The 22846-nt window shown below is 45.8% G+C and overlaps 2 protein-coding genes across 2 annotated transcripts; one reads left to right on the top strand and one right to left on the bottom strand.

The window, feature by feature from the left end:
* Window positions 1-7947: 7947 nt before the first annotated feature.
* Window positions 7948-12405, top strand: LOC121837148. Its single transcript, XM_042292652.1, has 4 exons — window positions 7948-8410; window positions 9135-9427; window positions 10216-10398; window positions 11980-12405. Exons 1-4 carry the CDS (start codon window positions 7995-7997, stop codon window positions 12225-12227), a joined length of 1140 nt encoding a protein of 379 aa, XP_042148586.1. The 5' UTR covers window positions 7948-7994; the 3' UTR covers window positions 12228-12405.
* Window positions 12406-13078: 673 nt separating this feature from the next.
* On the bottom strand, window positions 13079-21906 carry LOC120848181 (protein ALP1-like). The gene is made up of 3 exons (XM_040220163.3): window positions 21375-21906; window positions 18885-19092; window positions 13079-13595 (listed from the first exon to the last, which is right to left on the bottom strand). The coding sequence occupies exons 1-3, from the start codon at window positions 21840-21842 to the stop codon at window positions 13204-13206; spliced, it is 1068 nt and encodes a 355-aa protein (XP_040076097.3). The 5' UTR covers window positions 21843-21906; the 3' UTR covers window positions 13079-13203.
* Window positions 21907-22846: the final 940 nt, after the last annotated feature.

The following is a 22846-nucleotide window of genomic DNA, read 5'->3' as shown; positions in this document are numbered from 1 at the left end:
CCAATAATCGTGGTATTTACTACAGGACTCCTTGCAAAATTTTCTGCATCTTTCGGCCTTCTGTGAAATCCGTTTAAACGGCGTAGCTTTACTAGCTGCTGCTGTCGCTGGTGGGACCTCCACTGAGCTGAGCCTTAACTACTAAACTTGCTGCCTTATAATTACACATTTCCAACGACGTTGGTTATCATCGTACAGCTCTGCTCGAGCACAGTCCTACCATTGCTTGGCTCTGAATGCTCAAGATTCTGGTCTTCCTTTTTATGCTCTTAACGTCTCTTCTTGCTGTGCGTGTTCAAGCAGTCTCGGATAGCATTTATTTTGTGTTCCTTAGAAGCCGTCCCCGGCCATTCGTTGTTTGTTTTCTGTGCTTGTCATGAAACCAGGCAAGTGATAAAGCCTACGTGCCATAAACTAAAAAACTACAGGCCCTTCCTGCATCGGCAAGGGCAGTGGTAACATAGAATGTAATATACACGGCACTACAAAGCGTCATCACCGCGGTGCCCCTGCGAGCACTTGATCCTGTCCTATGATCTGAGAGTGTCCTGTAGCGTAGACAGCAAATTTGGATGAAGGGGACCCGAGGCATTCAGTCATGCTGTGCAGGTGGTCCGGGTAGGGTGCCTTACTGTGCGCTTCGCATAGGGTGATGCCCACTGCCCGTTTCCCTTTCCCAGTCCCTCTCCCACCGCCATTTTGGTTCTCTATTGTTTCGCCGTGCGCTGGAAAGTGGCCTTTGTGTCTATAGGTCGCCCCTCCGAGGGTGAGAACGCTAATCCTCCTCCTCGCCCCCCACCCTCTCGCTCCTGTGGCTTCCACAGCGCTAGGCGAAAATTCTGAGATAAGCTGCTTGTTTCCGGGAGGGCTGTAAAGGCCCGTTCACACCCTTGCGACCGAGTAAGACTGAGAGCGACCAGACCAGTTTTTAAGCTTTTTGTGACTTCATAGGACCGGATGCGAGGCAGCGGAGCTGGTCGTAAGAGATAGCAAGAGTCTTAAAAACCGGTCTGGTCTCTCTCGGTCGTACCCGGTTGCAAGAGTGTGAACGGGCCTTAAGCCCCACCGATTATCGCAGAAAACCAAAATGGTTGCCGGTCTGTCGGCGAGTCATATGACAAAGAATGGCACAACCCTAGCGAAGCGCACATGAACGCTCCCTAGTTTGGGATATTGAGGTACACGAATCCTTTGCTGCTGGACAGCAAGGGCACTTTGCAGGCGCACTCGGTATTGCTCGTAGATGTACTGTCGAAAGCAATATGAGATTGAACACCTGCTCTAATTCTTGCTAGGTACACGGCTCCCCCATTCTTCCATTAAGTCTCATCCTGCCAGATGATACGTAGATTGGGGTCTAAAGTTGGCGTCTCTAACATTTGCCTGGACAATAAATTGTTAAAAACTTGTACATAAATACAAAAGTGTAGGCGTCTGTTCATCCTCATACTGTTCGTGATAGTACCTGTGCAACTGCGGCACTTTATTTCCTTCTATACTTTATTCGCAGTGGTTTATTTCAGTTAGCGCCTGCGGTGGGCACATAGCTTGCATATAAGGTGAAGCTAGTCACTAAATCCGGTTTCCAGAGTACAGAGATTTTCAAACTCACTGTCTCAAGCGCGTCAGACACCGCCATCTTGGGTCCATACACAGACAGAGAAGTGCTGAGCTAGCCGAGCTGTAGCCGTCGGCAAGCGGCAGGAAGGGCCGCTGGACCCAAAATGGTGCCGTTGAATAAGCACGATGATAATAGCAACTGACGTGACTGCCACTGTACAATGATGCCGCAGCGAACCACAATCTCATTAGATAGAACGACTGTATTGTTGGAAAAAATTGTGTGGGTGGGAGAGTGCCTGAGGTTGGTAACACATTCTGTATAAAAAAAAAGAAAATGGGCAAATGAGTTGCTTCATTGCAGTTGTAGTGAACAAGCATACCCTCAAAGCTGGAAGCGGAGCACATTAACTTATGAATAACATCGCACTGCCTTTCCTGTCTCTTTGCAGCCAGCAAGCCAACTACTGCCTGCCTCTACAAATGGCCTTTCTAAATGCCACTCATATTTGCATTGAAGATGCAGTTTCATCGGGTTGCAACCACCTTCGGTGTCCCCGAAACCATGTGAATAAATTATTAAAAGCAGTATCAAACGAGCTGAGCATTTCTGAAGACTCGCAACTGAACTCGGCATTCCTTCAGGCAGGCATCGAAATTCCATGCCTCAATGAGCTGGGTGTTGGTGTATCAGTAGGAGTATGTGTGACCGGCACAAAACTTCTATAGAGGTTGCAGCTTCGAGATCCTATATATTCTGCTCATGGATGCACAGGCGCGGCCAGAATTTTACAGAGCACAGAACCGGCGTTTGAACTGCATCAACGTGCAACAGCGCTAGCTCGAACACATAGGCATTGCCTGATCACGTAAGACTTACTGGTCTTTGTCATCCCATGGATTATTGGACGCATAAGCAAAGTTCTTACGCTCCTTATAATTCTGGGCGCGCCTGTGACTGAAAGCCCATCGAAACTAGACGGTACAGTTGGTAACACTATTGAAATGGCTTTATTCCTAGCAGTTCCAGACAGCTTATGTTGAGTGCTGTCACGTGCCCTTTTCCGGGCTTGGTCCAGGACCGCTGTACGCCAGGCTTGTACCAGCACCTGCGTGCCTGGTGGTTCGCAAGTGCAAGCACCTAGCGCATCAAAATGGAGTTCCAGTTTTTCTTGTCTGGCGAACAATAATCGCAATTTGAACCTTTAAGTTCTGCGCTGCGAGCTTCGCTGCCACTCATTTAGTTGAGCAAAAAAAAAAAAGCGGAATCTCCATTGCAACGTTTCTAGAACCACTCAGTTGGGAAACTGCCATAGAGACTGGTCTGAAAAAGTGGCCCCAATATGTCCACGAGGACCGAACCAATGGCGAACACAACGCCGCCATTTCTCCCGCAGCGGCCACTCGAGGACTGCACGTTACTCCTATTTTGGCTTTAATCGGCCATTTTAGCGCCGAAACAGATACAGCGGAAGAGGTTACAAGGGTGCCACCCCCATCTCGCCAGCGGACGCGCCGCAAATTACTACCGAAGTTAAAACGCGCCTAGGTCGGGACGCGCTACCTGAAAGGACCGCTGAGGCATGGTTGTATAACAGCAATATTAATTGTTCTGCAAAACCTTGCAAACTAAAGATAATAAAAACATTATACGCCCATCATTTTGTACTAAACAACAATAAATTTCATACAAAAAGGAGTCTTCTCCGTTTGTTTTTACGCAAAAACATGCTTTCTAAAAGCTCAAGGTGACCACAGTACAGACAAATGATAAAGAGTGGCGCTGTTGTCGCATTTAGCTTGCTCTCGGTGGACGCCAGCGGCCCAGGTTTCGACGGCGAGTTTCCCAACTGAGTGTTCTAGTAACGTTGCTCCATTGTGATGTGCGACTCCTATCCAACAAATGGGCGGCGCGCCTCTAGCAGTCAGGCTCTGCTGAGAAACCAGCTGGCTTGATCTGGCCCCCACAAGCCAGTGTGGGCAAGGAAAGTGTGGGGATGCATGTGATAATTCCACAGGTAAGGATATGAAGTCGGTCTCTGGAGTCTTCACCCCTCGACCAAGGCTCGAGCCTGAAACTGGAAAAAGAGACTGGCTTTGGGATGGTGTAGCACTCGAAAGTCTAAGTGAAACGCAGCAGAAAGAGTGATGTAGCCACTTACTAAATGAGACAGATGAACACAAGGTAGAGAAAAATTAAGAATATTACCAGCGCACCTTTGTGAGACAATAGAGTTGCCAGTCAGGAAACGGCAGCTCTCAAAATAGGCCCACTCCGGCTTGAAGACGTCGGAGGTGCCACATCCACTGCGCCCTGAAGCTGCCACCTTCGCTGCCTCCCATATGTACTGGTCACAGATATACTTCCACCTTAATTTGCACAAGGAGACTGAAAACGTGTAGATAGCTTTGTGGGACATGTCGCACAAGCATCAAATAATTGTACTAAAATGTGCAAGGAGCAGAGACGAAGTTTTGAACTCAAATGGCGTAGTACGCTCCTTAGGCTTTCAGTGTGCGCAAACTAAGGATTCAGAATCAATCAATCAATCAATCAATCGATCAATCTTTATTTTTGGCCTTTTAGCCAACGGTGCCCCATACAAAAAGCTGCCAGAGGCAGCTTGACGGGGTCTGGGGACCGTTTGGAGATTGGCAGCAGGGACTAACTTTCAAAAAAAATAAAACACGCTAAAATATTTTTATACGAAATTCCAAAATCAAAATACCAATATTTACCAAAAATACTAAGGTCGCACACAAGCGCACAAACCAGAAAAATGTACGCACAGCTTCTGTTTATAATATCTACAAAATATAACACTTTCTAAAAGAGCAATGCGGTTAGCAAGAAGCAATATGTCAACAACAAAAAAAGCGTACGCAGCCATTTTTCACATTGCACAGAAAAAACCTTTTTAACAAGAATAGATATACCACACAATAAAATTATTTCACATTTATTTAAACACAATGTCCGACAGGACTATAAGAAGCACATCAATAATAATTTCTTTCCCATGTTATATATATCAATATTGTTGGTAAGTAAATGGTTAAGTAATGAAGGTAGACGATAAGTGATTGACTGATAAGTATAATTAGTACGAGCTCGAGGTATGATCCATCTTTCCGAGAGGCGCGTGTTGATGCGATGAGGATGTTCGGAGAGGTTCGCCATTTCACATAAAAACAAAATATGGTCAGAAGTTGAAAAGCGGAAACTATGCAGCAGTCTATAGTCGTACATCTTTTTAATGGTAATTACTTTATATTGGGCAAATAGGGGCTTTGTATGAGCCATGTAGCGTTCATTGGAAATGTAGCGGAGCATTTTCTTTTGAAGTAACGTAAGCTTTTTAATATTTATTTGAGTAGTCTTCCCACAAATAAGATGACAGTAATTGATGCAGGACTGAAATAGTGAATAGTAAATTTGTAGTTTAACATTAACTGGAAAAACAGAGCGACAGTGTGACATGATTCCAACCACTTTGGACAGCTTCTTGACGAGATAATCGACATGGTCATTCCACAAAAGGTGCGCAGAAAAAATTATTTCAAGCGTTTTATGACTTTTTACTAACTCAATTGGTGTAGAACCAATTGTAATGTTGTTGTTAATAGCTACAGCTTTGTTCTTCGGTCGAAAAACAATAGCCTTTGTTTTCTGGATGTTGATCTTAAGGCCATTGCTGTTGGACCATATAAAAATCCGGCTAAGGACATTATTTGCGTCGGCTATTAATTTTTCAACATTCGTTTCAGCAAGAAATAGGATCGTGTCGTCAGCATATATTATATATTTTATTTGTTTATTGATGTTTACGGTGTCATTAATATATATATATATTAAATAACATAGGCCCGTGGTGCCCTGGGGGACACCACGTCGCACTTTAAGAAAAGGTGATGTATGACCATCGATCACAACACATTGGGCACGTTGTTCGAGATAAGAGTAAAAAAGAGATAGGGGTAGGCCACGGACACCGTAGCAGTATAGTTTATGTAATATAATTTTGTGGTTGATGAAATCGAATGCCTTACTAAAATCGATGAATATGCCTAGGGTAAATAATCACTTTTCCATATTTTTCAAAATAATTTCCTTTTGTTGAAGTAATGCAGATTCTGTAGACTTTCCTTTATGGAAAACAAATTAACAATCCGTTAACACAGAATGCTTATTAAAGAAAGAGTTTAGGCGTTTTTAAATAATCGTTTCAAGTCCTTTGGAAAATACTGGAAGTATAAAGATAGGTCTGTAGTACGTTAAGAGATTTCTGACTCCTTCTTTAAATATAACAGATACTTTAGCTAATTTCATTTTACGGGGAAATGTTCCTGATGACAAGGCAAGGTTAAAAATGTGCACCAAGCAAGTCGCGATGGTATTAAGAACAAATTTCACAGGCCTAACTTGTCAGTCCTCTGTATCGCAGCTTCTACTGTTGCTGAGACCCGCAAACGCGTTATATACTTCGTGTTCATCAGTCGGCGGTAGAAAAAGTGTCTCGTGTACTGTGTGTTCAATAAAGTTTGAAGCATTTACATTATGTGGTGGTGCATTTATATTTACAAAAGCTGTGTTAAAGTGATCTGCTAACAACTTTCCCGATATATTTTTGCCATTGATTGAAAGTTCGCCTACATCATCATTACGCTGTCCACTGCGGCGTAAAACTTCATTTATAGTTTTCCAAACAATTTCTGGGCGTTTTTTAGAATTTTTCTTAAAGAGCTGCGTGTAATACTCTTGCTTAGCTTTCCGTAACTCAGATGTTAGGCGGTTCCGAAATTGCTTAAAAATTATCAGTTTATCGGGATTTCCCGTCGATAAAAAGGACCTGTACAAACGATCCCTCTTTTTAAGCTTTCTGAGGTGCAGAGGTGTGATCCAGGGCTTCCAAATATTTTTAGCAACTGTTTTTGTTTCCCAGGGAATATTCGAGCTATAAATTTTGCTGAAGACGTCAATAAATGCGTTGTACGCCTCATCTACGCATGTTTTAGAATAAACTGGGTCCCAGTCAGTGTGGGAGATCTCTATCCTAAACTTTCCCAAATTACGCTCGGATATGTTCTGAAAGACATATGTAACTCTATTTGAGCTTTTTACGAAAGTGCTATAGGAACCGGTTATGAATATGGGAATGTGGTCACTAATGTCACTAGCGTTTGTACCAGCGTCATGAACATTTTCACAAACATTTGTAATTAAAAGATCGAGGGCGCTTGAGGAGGAAATATTTATTCTTGTGGGAGACTGGATAACATTCATGAAACCATGTGAGCTTATAATGTTATTCAATTGCGACGAAAAATTCGAATGTTGCAAAGTATTTACATTGAAATCCCCTCTTAGAAAAAGGTTTAACTTATTTACCGATATAAAGTCGAGATATCTATCCACAAACAAACCAAACCTTTCAAAAGACGCTGACGGCGGCCTATATACAACCGAGAAAATTTGATTATTACTTCTCACAGTTAATATTTCACAGTCTTCAGTCATTTCAGTGTACGTTTCCAGAATTTCACACCAGATGTTTTGCCGAACGTAAATAGAAACACACAACACAGGTGCCATAAGGGAATCACAGATGCCTTCTAGGCTGCATGGGATCTAAGAAGTACTAGCCCAAAATGGACGAATACTGGAAAAGTTAAAAACTAGGGTCGACGCTATTTTTAAGAAGCCAATGTTATGTACCGCTCGCAAATAAAAAAGGTTTCGTACGTTAAAGGCGCATTCGCGCGTTTTATCGCGCAAGAGCTCGTTCCCAGAAAAATTGTGAAACTATTTGAAGTTCAAATTTTCGCGCGATGTCAGATAGTTTTCCTACCGGCACACACGTGTGCACACCACGGGCTCCGTTCACTACGAAAAACTGCGGGACCGGTGATTTTCAAAGAACGTGGGGTATGCGCTTGCCTGCAAGTTGCCCAAGCATAATCTTGGTTTTATACAGACCTGGCGTGTGCAGCGAGCAAAAAAAGGAAGCATACGAGCCATGGTCGTGTCGTGTGTGTTGGAATGCCTATCACGAGTATGTAAATCGCCAAAATGTTTCACGGAATGACCACGACCATTTCGATCACTCATAAAAGTACACGAAGAAAGAAAAAAACCTACACAACACGCCGCATCCAAGAGCACAAAGATGTGCACGCTAAGTTAGGAAAGGTTGCGTGAAAAAGCATATTCGCAGAACTCCGATGTCAGCAAATGCGTACTTACGGTCCGCGATCTCCATCGCCTGCGTGATGCCTTCCCGTGAGTTGTTTCGCTCGTCCTGGTCCTTGTGGTCCCTACGATACCTCTCGTAGATCCAGGGGTACCGCTGAGCTAGCTGAATTAATAGAGAGTTTTAGTAGATCGTTTTGGCTCTCCCGCTACGCTATACGCTAGAGCGACGACGCTACGGCGCATGCGCGCTGCTAGCGGAAAATTAGCGGAGCTGCGGAGGCTAGCGGAGGCGCGCTGTTCTGCAAAAATAGCGGGGGAGGTAGCGGGATGTGCTAGCGCGGGTCTCGCGAGAACGAGTCGTTGCGAGATTAGGGAAGGCCGGGGAGAGCCAGCGTTCTCGATCACTTCCAAGATGTCCGCGATGTCTGCCGCGTTGAATGTGCCCGCTGTGCGGTCGCGCTTCGTCGTGGCAGACGACATTCTGCTGCTACAAGAGGTAGCAGCGACAAACCCATTCGAGGACCACGACAGGTGGCGAGCAGTCACAGAGATGGTCAACAAAGCAACCGGGAAAAACTTCACAGCTCGTGCCATACGCGAACGCTGCGACCTGCTACTCGGCCACTTTCGTCGAGAGGACAGGGCGAACTTAAGAAAGTAAGTACAGTAACCTCTGTTCCTTGAGCGTATTTTAAGCTGAAATCGGCGAAACATTCGGTCTGCGGCTCGTTCTGAGATCCACTGCCTGAACTGACCTGTGCAGGACTGGCAAGCGGTGATGCAATGAGGGCACAGCCACGGATACGCCAGATTTGTATTCATAGTACGGGTGTCGTGTTTTCGGAGTTTATATCTTGTGAAATTGGGAGTCTGTTTTACGGAACATATATTTTGCAAGGGAATCGTTGTTTAACGCATTTTATTTTCGTTCTATTTCCAATGCTCCGAAATTAATAAAGAGATGGTCTGCGTTGCTCTTTCCCAGATTTTCCAGTGATTTTTACCGCCCCGGCCAGCGTTTTTTAGTCAGCTCATATCGATTCCCACTGTACATTTTATTTTCCTCTTCCCTTGCTCACGGGGATGACCTTTTAAGTACCCATGTGGCTTGACCACATGAGACAAAATGTGAAAATTGATCGGATGCAGAGTTTTGTATTCCTGTTTGATAAGAGCCAATGGCTATGTTGATGCAGCATGACTTTTCATGAGGCAGTTACTTGCTGCAGGTGTGACTAAATAAAATTCAGGGCTGTTGCGTGCAGATATGCTAAACCTTAACAACTCAACTCACATCTAACAATTAAAGATACTAAATCACCTTGTGTTGAATTGAAATACTCCTGCTGCAATCATTTCCATCTTATTCTTCAAACATTAGGTCTGGCACAGAGGAGCAATACTCCGAAAAGGAGCACCTGCTCCAAGAAATAAATGATATGGCGAGGGAGTTCGGCCACCAAGTCAGGGTCCAGCCCAGAAAAGTGGGCATGACGCCGGGCAACGCCATAGGGCCAGGCAGCAGGACCAACAAAGCTTCGGCCAGGGCAGAGCTACACGCCGCCAATGCCATCAGGGAGACAGCTGTGACGGCAATCAATGCAGCAGCCGCTGCTGCGAAGAACGTAGCCAACGCAGAGGAGGTAGTGGACGAAGATTCGGACAACATTATGGGCAAGTATAATCTGCATAGACCAGCGTCCGAAATCCTAGTCTCCAGTGATAAAAATGGGGAATAATAATCTCAATTGCAGGCTTCTGTGAAGAAAGGGGCTGTGCATAAAACAAGATTTTTGCTTTTCGCAGCACTCTTGGCATCGGTGTCGTTCTTGGAGCTTCATCACTATGCATTTCCGACATTCTTGAACTACGGTATGCACAAAGGTTTCTAAAAAAGAAAAACACGAAGTCTTGCAAAAATCACAGCCCTTTACAGTGTTGTGGCATCAGCATAAACAAACATTGCGGTGCCCATCGAACAGAGCAAACACTGGTCCACAGATATAGATGAAAATTTGATTCTACTGGAATGTGTGATGACATACTTTGTTACAAAAACGAATGGTGTTAGTTTCATACATTTATAAGGCGATTCAGGTATCTTTATAGTTAAGCTTGAAGTTTCACAAGCCACAGAGAACTCGAGAGGCTGCCTGTAGTCTGGAAGGACCCTTAATAAGAAAATTCACCCAGAAACTTGCCTTCTTTAAGGCCATTAGCTCTCCCCGAGCCAACCTTTTCAATTGCACCCCCCCTCCCTCTCCCAGCCTCTCCTACACTTCTCTGCTTCGTTTGTAGAGGCTCTAGAAGAGAACCTCAGCCTGTGTAGTGTGCCACATACAGATGCTTCTGGCATTCGTTACAATGCCTTTGCACGGTTCACAATAGGTTAACCCTGTGCTTGAGGCTGAGCGTTGCCAAAACTGTGATTTCACTCAATTTCTTTCACACGTTATGTGCAGGTGAGGAGTCTCCAGCGTCTCTTCTACTCATGCAGATGTGTGAGAATGGCGCCAGAAGCACGCCTGCAGTTGCCACGCCTGCCACCGGAGGCCCTTCGCAGTCGACGTCCACCGATGGGGCCAATGGGTCCGATCGGACGAGGTCACCACCACCACCTAGGGCAAGAACTGCGGCACTGCGAGGTATGAATATCAATATTCACTAAGCATTTTATGATTATTTTTTGTGCAGTGTTTCCAGGACCACTTGCATCTTACTTGAGTAATTTCTACTCCAGGCAAGTCTTGTACTAGACATCAAGACTCTCAATCAATTGGAAGGAAGCATGCTGAATTGAGCGGTGTCAAACACTTTTGCCTTCCCAAGCACGAAGAACCTCAAATTGCATGTTTCGTTAATTGCGTTGTTCAGCAAGTAGTCTAAACTAAGCTCTTTCTGCTGGAAATTGTTTGCTTTTCATGGGTGCAGCTTGTCGGAATTTCATTTTTTTCAAGAACAATTCGAAGTAGGTAGCACAGTGCTGAAAAGAGCTGCAGGAGTGGGTGCTTATGTAGCTACCTACATGCCACAAGCTAAATTAAGCACCTGTGTTGAGCACCTCATTGTTTTGAGTGTGTGAACCATCAACAGAAAGTGCCCAAACTCCCTATAAGAGCTGTCCAAACGGCATGTTTTCTGCCGTTCGTGGCATTTGTTGTACCTGCAGTGGAGGTTTTCCTACGGTTCCCATCTGCTCTCATACATTCTTTTTGTCAGGAGAAAAGCTTCCCTGTGGTAGCCTGCTTTCCCCGCGGCAAAAAGAATGTACCATAGAATACCGCGCATCCGCCCATTCCACATTAAGCACCCATATCCAAATTTTTAAGATATGAAAAAATATGCACAGTACATTTATATGTAAAATTAATGACCGGATAAGTGCCAATCCCCCATTTTTTCGTGATTATCTCTAAATTTTTAGTGGGCGCTTGTCCGGTATTTTACACTATGAAGGCGGATATAGATTGTAAAAAAGCCTTCACTTCCGTCACGGCAAATGTAGCAAATGGCCGGAAATTAATCCTATTTGGACAGCCCTTTACGTTGCTTTGGATAAAGTGCGGCAGCAGTGTTGAGGCAGGACTAACAAAAAAAGGCAGGTTGAGCAGCAGGCAGTACCACACTAGTGAGGCTTCACTATTTTGATTGGCACTGTACCTACACGTGTGCTGAAGCCTAGGTTCTTCGGTCCGGCATTAGGTATCCCATGTGCAACGGCTGCAATTATTTTTAATTTACATTCAAAGCATAGTGAATGAAATATGATTTTGCCTGGGGACTCCATTAGCTGCCAGTGATTGGGTTAAATATGTTCACTACAGCTGTTGACAATGCCCACCCGAGTGAGTTAATTCTTTTTGAGGTGCTTGGTTTGCAATAATCAGTTTCATCTTAATAAGGTGGTACAACAAGAGCTACAAATGTGGGCTCAAATGTGTGGAAGGCACTTTTAAAGCAGGGGTGCACCTCTTATCAGAAAGGACAGAACGAGCCGGTTGGTAAGGATAATTAAACTTGAAGAAAACGAGAAGGACGGACAACCACAAACTTCCAATAGAAGTTTGTGGTCGTCCGTCCTTCTTGTTTTCTTCCTCAATTTAATTCTAATGAGAACATATCAGAAAATTATAATCAACCAGTTGCTTATCGTTGTACGGGTGAACCATATCAGAACTGTTTTCACTCTGCTGTCATTTTTCCTGATTGCACATGATTTTCTGCAGGAAAGAAGAAAACTCGCGATGGGGACGTGGCCGCCTTCTTGCAGCAGCGCAGTCATCAGGAGCGAGCCATTCGAGAGAGGGAGCTCGATATAGAAGAGCGGAGACTCGCTCTAGATGAAAAACGGCTGGAGTTTGAGCGTGAACGATTTGCCGAGGAAGCCCAGGCGAGAGCCGAGGAAAGGCGCGAGCTCTCCGAACAGCGACGGATCATGTTCGAGTTCCTGCTCGGTCAGGCCAAAAGGAATTGAAGATTTGTGGCTCTACTTCCAATAAATGGAGATGACAAATTTTATTGAATATGATCTGCAAAACATTCCAGTAATAAAGGACGCCATTTGCAGTGGCAAATCTTGTTTTAACCATGAACACATCAGAAGAAGAAAAAAAGTAGATTGATATAGTCTGCAAGTTTTTGATTTTGCTGAAAATATATATGTACAATGCTTGAGGACAGGTAGACACACTGTACAATATAAACATGTTGGATGGCACAGTCCGACGAGGTGAAAGCAGATTTGAAGGAAAATCAGCTGCTACTTGGAAAGCTTGGCAACGAGACACCTATTTCTGTCATCTATTTTGCTACTGTAAAAATGGCACGCACTATCCCACTTACATCATAGTTCATTGAAATTGCCTTGTGCTTCATCCATACTCTGTTTACCATTAAGCTGAGACTGCAGCTAATGCCACAAACACGAGAGCTCGGGGTAGCTGCTGTGAAGTGTTCTTAAAGCAGAAAAAGCACTCGTGCTAGAAATGCACCTCTCGAAGCTAGGAGTGCGGTCTAGCTCGCACTTGCACTTTGTCTGCAGTCTCAGCTGAAGGGTGAACAAAGTATAGTTGGGTATTGTCACATGCACAACTATTCACGGCAGTGCACTTGTAAGCAAAAAGCAAATTGTTGTGTGTATGTTTATACAGCCGGAAGTTAGTCTGCCTCAGTGGGCATCTGGTGTCTCGGCTGTAGATGAGCAATTTAGCCAGTGTGGTACAACCGCTAACCTGGGGTCTTTAACGTGCACCACGCAGTAGTGATACGCGACCGCACGCCGGTACGATGCTCATCCAGATCGAAACGAGCAGGGGCGGGGATTGAACCCAGGATCCCTGGGTTCTGCACTTGTAAGAAATGTGAGGCTTTTTTAAAAGGCACTCTGTCATTTTTAAGTATCGGCAATTTGCCAGCCTTTCATGCCACATAAAATCAAACCAAAAAAGCTATTACCTAGACATGGGCTGGAGGTATTCTATCAGTGTCGGAGGATCCAGATCAAAAAAGCTAGTGATCTGGCTTCCGTAGATACAGGTGTGGCAGTTTGACAGAAGGACAGCCACCCTGTACATGAGAGCCACTTTTTGCTTGCGGATCTTTTGATTCTTTTTAAAATCAACAAAGGCAAACTCGGCAACAACCTTGCCGAACCCCCATTCGACGGCTTGCCTTACGGTACTCATCGCTTTGTTAAATTCCACTTGTGCTGGGGTCGCCTTTGAGCCATAAGGCTTGAGCAGAAGTGGCCTCAAGGGATAGGCCGGGTCACCATATAGCACATATGAGTGGCCATCCACCAACTGCAACAATTTGTCGTACAGCTGGCTCTCTCGCAGCATACCTGCAGGGGAATGAATTGATGCAGGAGATTAAGTGTGAATCATCTGCAATTAATTTACATTCAGTTTTAGCACAAATAAGTGGAGCATTTCTGCAGGCAATACAAATAATTAACAAAGTTACCCGGAGTAAAAAATAAAGTATAGACATGCCATGAGGTTCCTGTAAGGTAAGTCAACATCACTTTGATTAAATTCTATCCCATCGCCATACAGCGAATTGTGTTCATAATGCTGAGGGCTCCACAGATAAAAACAAGCTTTAAAACTCCTCCTCCAAGCCATCACTCATGACCCAGCCACATATGGATTATGGACACTGCTGATTTAGTCATAATGCCCTCGCTAATCAACTGTTTTTGCCAAATTACTCAAGCACCAAGGAGCACTCTGGGGATGTATATGAACTGCATGCGCTCTCCTTAGCAATCTAAGAAAGTTTAACTAAATACCCAAAATGAGGCATTGACAAACAGACATGCAAAGTACCATTTGTTTTATAGACCAACAAGCGGCCCTGACGTCATGCAGCTGCGGTGGCGCTGTCGGCGGCACAGCGCCATGCGCAGACGCTTCACTCCTCCCAAATTCGATTTCTGCTCACGCGCAGTGCCCACACCTGGTGTGGGCAAAGGCGGGCTTGTTTGTAAACAGCGTGTCGGTCTATATTTTCGCTTTAAAAGTTACTGCTGCAGACATCATGTGTAGCACTTGTAACTAAACTCTCAGCATGCTCCTTGGTGCTCGGGTAATTTAACGAAGGGACTATTCTTTTTGGAACTTCACCAGTTTTTCAAAAGTGCAGTTGGGAGACGTTAACGGCATTTTTTCTGTGTTGTAGATCCTGTTGTTGTATGCCCCCTCGAGTCTCCTTCTTTTCAATACAGCTGCGCACTGCAGAGAAGTGCACACATGCAATGCAGGGAAGCTACAACATTTGCATGTCTTTCTTTTCCTTCCTTTTTCATTTGTTTCCCAATTGACCAGGAGGTGCTAAGAGACTAAGCCACAGTGCGTAATGAGGACTCTGCCGCCTTTTACAGTTCTAGCAAGAGGCAGTTTACATTGTGTGTAGCAAAAGGCAAAAACTTGCACAAAGAAAACCTCATGTTCTACAACAACAAAAACAAAAGAAACAGCTGTAGAACAGTTACTGATAGAGTAAAAGAATTTGAGAACATAAGTCTAGCAAAGGGTATAAAGTACCGAAAAAGTATGCACTATTATTCCCAACGGGGACGTACAGTCATCAATCAATCCCTACCCAGCTCACGTTTTAAATACTCATACTCACACGTACATAGGGCCAAAGACGTTTTGCTGGCGCACTTGTTTCCCCTAGCCCTAATCTCAAAAGCCTTATGTAGTTTGCATGACACCTTGTATTTTGCCAAAATTTGTGTGCTGTTGAATGATGGGGTGCAAGAGCATCTGCTGCAATGAACGTCTAGATGCCCTGACGGTGTCGTCTTAGTGGATGCTGCGTGTTCACTGGCTCAATCATTCACACATCTGCAATGTACCAACTGGCCCATCTAAGCCCATTAATAAGTCTAACATACAGAAACATAAATATGAAGCATAAACATAACTCATGAAAAATATGATCAGAAAGCTACAGCTACATATATGTCAGTGCCCACCAAAAGCACCCTCAATTTCTTTTATTGAATTGAAGGGCTATTGAAGCACATCAGACCTTCAATATTACTAAGGATTTTTGGCTATTGTGAAGTCTTTTGCGGACTTTATACAATTTGTGCCTAATTGGGAAGATGTTTGAATGTGCGTCTATAAATGTTGTCATCTGGCATAATTTGTGCATTATTTCCAATAACTTAAAACAATAAATTTGGCTAACCTCTAGTTGGCCATGTTGCTGGAAGGTGGGTCTATGGAGAGGTCTTGAGGCCTGCCCTTATAGTTCTCAAATATCCATTGTATTTGTTTTTGTGAAATGAGCAGCTTATTTCAATTTGTTGATGTCATGCTATTGTAATAGCCATTCTCATGTAACACGCCCTGCAAGCCATAGGATCATGGCTAATGCCGCCTCATTGATTCGCAAGAATTGTCTCTCAGCCCTTCTTTATTTCTGCAACCACTTTTCAGGCGGTTTCTAGCAATTCCTGGCGATTGTTTCATTGGTGTGCCCCATAACAGGGCAGCTGAAGGAGTAGAAAGCAGGAGTGTTAGTGAAACCTCAACAAAGCTAACACCCAAGATACAGCCTCAGAATGTTAAGTTTGCAGGACACATTTTGTAACTGCCAGGTAACTCCACTTTCATAACGCGTTTATGGTCGTGCAAGCTTTTGCAATGGCTTTACTCGCTCGTGATGTCGATGCCCTTTGCCTTTTGTTTCATCAAGGCTGTAAATGAAAAACCCTGCAACCACCAGTGAACACTACACAATGAGCCTTGTGTTGTTTTTAAACACTTCGCAAAATCCGAATTTACAATGTGGTTATGGTGTCGATGACAACAACCTCACCGCTTGGGCGAACTTTCTATTGTGGCGCCCTAAACGTAAAAGAAATGTGGGGTTTTAGTGAATTTTTTAACCGCAGAATTAAGCTTGTCTTGCATCAGAATCGTCCGCCTAAAAATAAACACTTGCATTGGCGGATCTTTGCCGCTGCATATTGACACTTTCTGCCCCTTCTTGGAAAGCCCAGCAGCTGGTGCGGCCTTTTGGAATGTGCACTGGGAGCTTGATGCAAACTTTCTCTCCTGGCTCGAACTGGCTGACCTTGGCTCCCCGGCGGGTCCGTGTATGCTTTGGACTTCCATTGGTACTGGGCCATATGCTCTCGTAGGCTTGCAAGATGTCTTGCCCGGTTCCTCAAGAAGTCTCTGGATGGTCCCCCCACAATGGCCAGTTTCGTCTTGGGACGGTGTCCGTGCAGCAGGAAAGCTGGCTTCTCACAATTGGCTGTGTGAGGAGTGCATCGATAGACACCCAGGTACTCTACCACAGCTTCCTTCAGGGGCCGTTGCTCGTGGGCACTGAGTTGCACAAAGTCCTCGAATACACGTTTAAAATGCCCAATTTGGCCGTTGCTTTGAGAATAATACACAGAGGAAAAGGTGTTTTTCACTCCCCGATCTTTCAAGAATACTTCAAACTCGGCAGACATGAACTGACGATTGTGATCGCTGACAAGTTTGGCTGGGTAGCCCTCATGAATAAACACCGGCCATAAAAAAGAAACAATACTTCCCGACATCACTCTTCATCAGGCACACCTCCGGACACTTAATGAATTCGTCAATTAACATAATGGCATACCAGTGATCATTTGGCGCACATGACAAAGGTCCCACAATCTTGATTCCAAGTTTCTCCCATGGAGCAGTAGCACACACGTAGTGTTGAAACACTTCAATGCCTGACCATTGACTTTGAGGGGCGAACAAGCGATGGCCTCGATTCCAAGTATGTTTGTGCCTTTCGATAGGACGTAGAAATGCACGTCAACGTTTCACTCCTTGTAACCAACCACGGCAACAAAACAATCTGTCACTCCAATATTCCGCTGCGAAAAATCAAACAAATTAACAGCCAATTCCTGTAGCCGAAGCGAAGAATCAGAATTCTTCTGATATGTATCTTCAGAGATTATCGAAACTGCTGACCCGGTGTAAACCAAAATATATAACACCGTCCCCTCGACATGAAGAGAAATGGAGATACTGCTTTTCGTGTACCTGTGGAATACTGAGGACGGCATCCTCGCAGCTATCCAAGCAGCCAACTTCTCTGATGGCGCGGACTTCATTAATGTGGACGGCGGTACTCATGCAGACAGCATGAAAATGCCGGAATGTTCCAAATGCAGTGCATGTTTTCCTTCTTGTCTTGCATGTACCAAAATTCGCAAGATGTCCCGACGACCTAGAACGGTAGAACTTCTTTCCAGAGGGGGTGGAGGCTCACCTTCCCATGGTTGATTGGCGCTCCGCATAGGCTTAGCGTCTACCTTCTGCATTGCTGAAGCTGATACAAGTTCCTTGGAATAGCATATTGTTTCTTCGACCAAACAACCGATGACCAATGCAAGGTCCGGGGTGAGACAAGTACCCTCCAGGAGCAGCCGCTCTCGTAGCTGGTGGATCGACGTCTTTGCAACTAGCTGGTCCTGGATGAGGTCGTCCACCATGGCTACAAACTCGCAGTCGACGACAGGTCCCGTAGTTCAGCAAAAAATGTGTCAATGGATTCCCCAGGTAGCTGCACTCGCTGCCCGAAGCCATGTCGTGCGTCGGACACGTTTCAAGTTGCCGCAAAGTAGCTCCCCAGGACTGCCAGAGCGATATCGTACTTGTCCAGTGCAGTGGGTGTCTTTTGGACTTCAGGGCCCGTTTGCTCGAAGCGCTAACCGCGGCTAAAGTTAGCCGCAGTACCTAGGAGAGGGCTTTTAAAATCACGTGACTGGCTCGGTAGGGATGCGGGGAATCATGGTGATGCCCCGGTGAGTGAGCGCCTCTCGCTTTGCAACTGATATGTCGTTGTAGCTGCAATATCGGGCGCGTAAGTCAGCGAATGGCGGAAGACGCTTTCGCTTTGCGTTACTTACTTAAATCTCAAAGCATGAGCAATGACCTGGCCGTATTTTTTAGATAGTCTCTCGATTCTGGCCATTCCTAAGCCTAAATGAACGCGATAATTGTCGGCATGGCAACGTCTTTCTCCTAGGTACTGCGGCTGACTTTAGCCGCGGTTAGCGCTTCGAGCAAACATGCCGAGGTGGTTCACGCAGTCCCAGTATCGGAGGGCGCGTCTCCGAAAGAGTGTAGAAGATCCATTGGCCCTTAACCCAGAGGCAGTGCAGCAGTAGGGCCTTCTGCCGAGCATGATAGTGGGCGCCGCCTCCCACAGCAAGCAAGTAGTTGTTAAACACACGTTGCCACTGTTTCCACGGAATAGAAGGTTTTCCAGGAGCAGGCAGGAATGAGGGAAACACCATAAGGCTCATGCTATCGCCTTCTCGTCGCCACTGTTGCCACAGCAGAAGCAGCCAAAGTGACACTGCTCCTTCAGTACCAATGAGGATTCCTTATCTTTATCATCTCTTCTCTTTTATAGCCATGCAAAGTGCTAGTGGCGCCACCATACGATAGTGGCACCGCCACGACAATCAGGATTACAAATAAGCATATAGCTCAGAATTTTCTACATATGTTTCACAACCCTTTCAAGAAATTATTTCTGACTCAAATTTCCCATTCGAGACACTGATATGCTCTGTACCCTCTTTTTATCGCTGGTCTCAGGCAACAACACTTACCGGAGTCATGTCGACGTCCCTTGTATGGTCCGTCAAGCTCGCAAATGATTCCGTTTGCACACATAACTGATTGGTATTTTACCACATGGTGGCGCTTGTGCCCAGAGAAATACTCCTCCTGGGACTCTGAGGGGCGGCAGATGGCGCGTGCCGTGCCATCAATGAATCCCCAACAGTTCGTCAGGGGCGCTCCTTTTGCATGGACCGCCTGGTAGAAAGCAGAATGAAGTTTTAGACGAGGCAAGGCATACCCAGAAAATTTTTTCAGTGGGCGTTTTTCTTTGCTCAAACTGTTCAAAATGAAAAAAAAAGAAAACAAGAGAGGAAAAGAAATTGCACAAACACAATCTTTGTTAGTATTTTTCAGTTTCTTAGAAGACAGAAATTCAACCTTTTTTGCCACATCTCATTCATTGAATCTTTAAAGAGGGAAACTTTAATGGTGAACAACGAAGACACACAATCATAAAATATAATAATGGGCTGTGAACAAAAAAAGTCCAGACAGGCCCACAAAATATTCCGGTGCATCAACTTAATAGGGGTGGCGATGTGGGTTGTTAGTTGATACTGATCAGCACTTGTCCTGTTTGCACTTCCCTTTTCTTTAGTCCTCGTTTACTGTGCGCTGTTTGCCTTTTCGTCTGCATACACTTCTCTGCGGAACACTCAGGTATCCAATGACTAAAAATTACAGAAGGGTGCCAGAGAATAGTGAAGTTTAAAATATGATTAAACATAAAAACTGCAATGTGCACTGGGGCAATGAGCAGGTGAAACATCATGCTCATTGTTCCTGTGTGCAGGCACGCAGAGCCATATATGTAGAGAGTTTGGCCATTCGTTGGGAAGTATAGGAGACAAATGAGGAGGCGCCATTGGCCGAAAGCAAGCTGGGCGTGTTCCAGGGCATCTTCAGAAATTTGAATGTGACCAACCAGAAGCCAGAAATAATACCCTGGCGGTGGTCGCGAGAAACAAACCTGATAACCGCATTGGAGTAACTCTCGGTGGCTGAAAATGTGGTACATGTGATGTTTCAATCACGCTCATCCAAAATGATGGTGGAAGAGTGCGACTAGCGATACGATCGAAATAATCCGTACGCCAAGCGCCGAGAATCTGCCGTCCGAGCGGTCACACTCTGTCCGCGCAAAACAGAGTTGCGCGGCGCATTCGTTTCTTACATCTCTCTGCATAATTATGATCAAAACAACACGTGAACCCCACTTTCAACCACAAAGAGTTACTACACTTTACTCTTACGCGCTTATTTAACCTTTTACGAGCATATACCTTTGATCAGAACTGTTTCTCGCTACCACCGCTAGGGGATTCTTTTCGGCTTCTGGTTGGTCAGGAGAGCATGCCAAGCCCTCTTTCCGAGTCTGCCGCACGCCCTGGCTCTGCCCGCACCTCCCATTGACCAAACTATCTACATATATGGCTCTGCAGGCACGTAGCCAGGGGGGACCCATGCGGCCCTTCCCCCCCCCCCCCCCCCCCCCCCCGAACTCTTCCTTTTCCTGGGACTTCCTCTCCCGCTCAAGCAGCATTTTGTCATGGGCAACCCCGCGACACCCCCCCCCCCCGAAACAAACTCCTGCCTATGTGCCTGCATGCGTAGATCACATTTTTCAGAAATGGTCGTGCTATGGTCATGCTTTGGGTTCTTTACATTCTTTGATGCCATTTTACGAAAAAGGAGCAGAAAAAAGTGCCGATTTCAATCATTTTGTGGGGTCTAAAGATTTAGTGGGAGCCGCCATGGGTCAATAGAGTTGGCGGGAGGACACTTTCGGGGCTGACTTAGATGTTCCGGTGCATGTTCAGAAGCGCAACCCCTAGCAAGCGCTATTGGGACAATGAAGCTCTTAACTATGAGTCGAGTCTTTGAAGTCTTGAGAACGAACATTCCGTTTCAGCAGTGCTAACAGGTGCGGTGCCTAGGATTCGCAGCAGGCGGTTTACATTAGGATACAAGGCCTCCGGGCAAAAGCAAGTTGCCTGTACCGCTGAGACGTGCTAAGTGGTGCGGTCCTTCCACGTCTGTTGTCCAAACCAGAACTTCCCCAGAAAGTTTATTTAACGTTGGACACAACATCGTCCTCACTTAGGGAGGACGATGCCGCCAGACGTAAATGTGCCAACTCTTGTTGGAGACCCTGAGGACACGCTTGAAGTTGTATGTCAATAATCATTCTTGACAAAACGTCAAGTGACGGCTTGGCTATTGAACTCATTGCTTTCACGACTTGCGTGCTGAACATTAGTAAACATTACCCACACAAACTGTCTGCGGGTAATGTTTGTAAACATTACCCACACAAACTGACACCAGACAAACACACACACACACAAATTGAGAGGGGGAAAAGGGAAAGGGGTAAAGAGGAACGTTGAAATTTCGGGGGGTGTTTTGACCCTTGAACACCTTTCGTGTCTACGCCACTGTACGAGTACTGTTTTGCCAGGTGTGGAGATCCTTACCCGAGACATCTGCTCCAACTTTGCCACGTCGAGCCAGTTGTGGATGTTTAGATCGTCCAGCAGGTGCCCGAAGGTGTTGTTGATGTGAAGCATGACCTTCGAGGCGACGCTTGAGAGCACGCTCGAATGACGGCCGAAGACCCCTTCAAGGTCGATCCATCGGTTTGGGTAAGCCAAACGGCGTAGTGTCACGTACAAGGCTTCCTCTCCGTCCATTTGGACACCTTGCGCCGACGTGATCGTCTCCGGCATCAAAAGAGCACGCTGAAGCTCTCCGATGTGCTCCTTCCTGAACCTGAACATACTTCTAAACATTTCATCGTCTAGACGGTCTACGTTCAACAAACCGCGCTCGGACTTGAAACGGCGGTTCGGAGGTTCTTCTAGTAATAAATAGGCGTCTTCAATCTCGCGCCAGCTAAGAGCGGAGAGAACTAGCGGGTCGGAGAAGATCCCGCGGCGATTCATAGCAAGAGGCACGATGGCACGAACACGAGTCACGACAAGGCGGCAGCGTCCGAGGGATGGCCGAATGGCTGTGATGGCTACCTTACGCTTGACTGGCTTGACATAGATTGGATCGCATTGGCCAGCGTGACTATCAGTTGTGCTCATTTACAAAATATGCAGATATGAGCACTTTAGTCAACTTAAAAAGAAATATAAAATATAAATAGTGACGCTAGTAAGCGATTACTAAAAATTAGACTAAAATAAATTATTTTACGTAAACTTTAGTGTCTGAAAGAGTCGCTTGTGGCGTTGCGTTAGCTCTCGCAACGATAGCGAATTGCGAAGGTTGCGAACGCGCCACTAAAACATGAATGCGTGGGTCCGCTACGGTACATATTGCGGGGGTCCTAGCGGACTGCGGATACCGTAGCGGGAAAGCCAGAACGATATACTAAAACTCTCTAATCTATCGGTTTTCTCGGGTACGTCAAACGCAGCGGCAACTTCAGCCCTCTTCGCGGCAGCGGCACTCTTCTTTGCTACTTAAGCAGCTTTCCTCGCATCGGAGACGGGCGGGGGTCGGCGGAGGGAAGCGCTCCGCGCTGATTGGCCGCGGAGAAAATACAGAAACCTACGTCACGACCCGGGAAGGAGAAAGGTGAAAAATTTTCAACTCTTCAATCGGGATGCCGGAAGCCGTAATTACGTCACCGCCCGTACGGAGGGAGCGCTGACGCCACTACGGGTTCCGGCTCCCGTCTCTGCATTCCAGGCCTGTTTGAACCGCGCTTAAAAGTTGATTTTCGGGAAGGTCGGTCATTTCAATGCCGTGCGTGGCCCGCATTGACTGTTGTGGCCCACCGCCGTCGTAGGGGCGGCCCAAGGCTGCGGCCAGGTCCGCAAGGGACCCGTAAGCCTACGGACCAGAAATGAAGGCCTATTGACAAGAAGCACCGAGGAAGTCAATATACCGTCCGTTCGTCAGGGTCTTCGTCTTCTCTCCACTGCACCCGAGCTCT

The sequence above is a fragment of the Ixodes scapularis genome, unplaced genomic scaffold (assembly GCF_016920785.2).
Source record: "Ixodes scapularis isolate PalLabHiFi unplaced genomic scaffold, ASM1692078v2 PGA_scaffold3__209_contigs__length_174095766, whole genome shotgun sequence".
NCBI lineage: Eukaryota > Metazoa > Arthropoda > Arachnida > Ixodida > Ixodidae > Ixodes > Ixodes scapularis.
This window is presented reverse-complemented; position numbering and strand designations above follow the sequence as displayed.

What these genes read in the sequence shown, in the direction of transcription:
- LOC121837148 (XM_042292652.1), top strand. Translation starts at nt 7,995, where the DNA reads ATGCGCGCTGCTAGCGGAAAATTAGCGGAGCTGCGGAGGCTAGCGGAG. An exon ending in GACAGGGCGAACTTAAGAAA is followed by an intron (nt 8,411 to 9,134) that starts GTAAGTACAGTA and finishes TTCAAACATTAG; the next exon opens with GTCTGGCACAGAGGAGCAAT. An exon ending in AGATTCGGACAACATTATGG is followed by an intron (nt 9,428 to 10,215) that starts GCAAGTATAATC and finishes CGTTATGTGCAG; the next exon opens with GTGAGGAGTCTCCAGCGTCT.
- LOC120848181 (XM_040220163.3), bottom strand. Translation starts at nt 21,842, where the DNA reads ATGAATCGCCGCGGGATCTTCTCCGACCCGCTAGTTCTCTCCGCTCTT. An exon ending in AGTTGGAGCAGATGTCTCGG is followed by an intron (nt 19,093 to 21,374) that starts GTAAGGATCTCC and finishes GCTTTCTACCAG; the next exon opens with GCGGTCCATGCAAAAGGAGC. An exon ending in GGGACGTCGACATGACTCCG is followed by an intron (nt 13,596 to 18,884) that starts GTAAGTGTTGTT and finishes ATTCCCCTGCAG; the next exon opens with GTATGCTGCGAGAGAGCCAG.